The following is a 1,055-nucleotide window of genomic DNA, read 5'->3' as shown; positions in this document are numbered from 1 at the left end:
CATAATTTTGGATTTCGTTTTTCTAGAAAATGCAAAATTACAAGTAAAGGGAATGCAACTAAAGAAAACCTAAACTATAGAAACTCTAGATCTTCGCAGTTATCTTCTTCTTGACACGTAGTAGCTTTTGATGGCATTCGAATTTATTGCCCTTGGCCACTCTTGACCATCCATATCTGCAACTACCACAGCTTCTCCTGACAGGACCTTACGTACCATATAAGGGCCTCGTCAGTTTGGTGTGAACTTCCTTTTGTATTCTTCTTGATTAGGGAATATTTGTTTGAGCATTCGTTTGAGCACCAACTGCCCTATTTGAAACACCCTAGTTCTTAAACGTTTGTTGAAAGCTCGCGCCATTCTTTGTTGGTACAATTGGGCATGGAAAATAGCAATCATCCTCTTTTCATCTATCAGAGCCAGTTGCTCATACCTTTTGCGGATCCATTCCGCATCATCCAACTCAGCTTCTTGTATTATTCGAAGTGAAGGGATTTCTACTTCGGCTGGTATCACTGCTTCAGTGCCATACACCAACAGGTATAGGGTGGCTCCAGTCGAAGTCCTGGCAGTAGTGCGGTATCCCAGCAATGCATAAGGCAACTGTTCATGCCAGTCTTTATAGTTATCAATCATCTTTCGGAGGATTTTCTTGATGTTTTTGTTGGCGGCTTCCACAGCCCCATTCATTTGTGGTCGATATGCGGTTGAATTCCGGTGAGTGATCCGGAACTGCCCGTACATGTCTTTCATCAAGTTGCTATTCAGGTTAGCCCCGTTGTCTGTTATGATTGATTTTGGGATGTCAAATCGGTATATGATGTTGTTGCGCACAAAGTCTGTGACCACTTTCTTTGTCACCGATGAATAAGATGTTTCTTTCACCCACTAGGTGAAGTAGTCTATGGCAACCAAGATGAAACGATGTTTGTTTGACACAGCTGGCTCAATTGGTCTTATGGCATCCATTCCCCAAACGGCGAATGGCCAAGGTGACGTCATAGCATTTAGTTCTGTTGGAGGGACCTTTATCAAATCTCCATGAATCTAACACT

General features: G+C 42.6%; 1 protein-coding gene across 1 annotated transcript; it reads right to left on the bottom strand.

Annotated features, from left to right (window-relative positions):
• Positions 1 to 231: 231 nt before the first annotated feature.
• Positions 232 to 690, bottom strand: LOC132047509 (uncharacterized). The gene has a single exon (XM_059438545.1). The coding sequence runs from the start codon at positions 688 to 690 to the stop codon at positions 232 to 234; it is 459 nt and encodes a 152-aa protein (XP_059294528.1).
• Between the last annotated feature and the right edge of the window lie 365 nt (positions 691 to 1,055).

The sequence above is a fragment of the Lycium ferocissimum genome, chromosome 2, assembly GCF_029784015.1.
Source record: "Lycium ferocissimum isolate CSIRO_LF1 chromosome 2, AGI_CSIRO_Lferr_CH_V1, whole genome shotgun sequence".
NCBI lineage: Eukaryota > Viridiplantae > Streptophyta > Magnoliopsida > Solanales > Solanaceae > Lycium > Lycium ferocissimum.
This window is presented reverse-complemented; position numbering and strand designations above follow the sequence as displayed.

What these genes read in the sequence shown, in the direction of transcription:
- LOC132047509 (XM_059438545.1), bottom strand. Translation starts at nt 690, where the DNA reads ATGAATGGGGCTGTGGAAGCCGCCAACAAAAACATCAAGAAAATCCTC.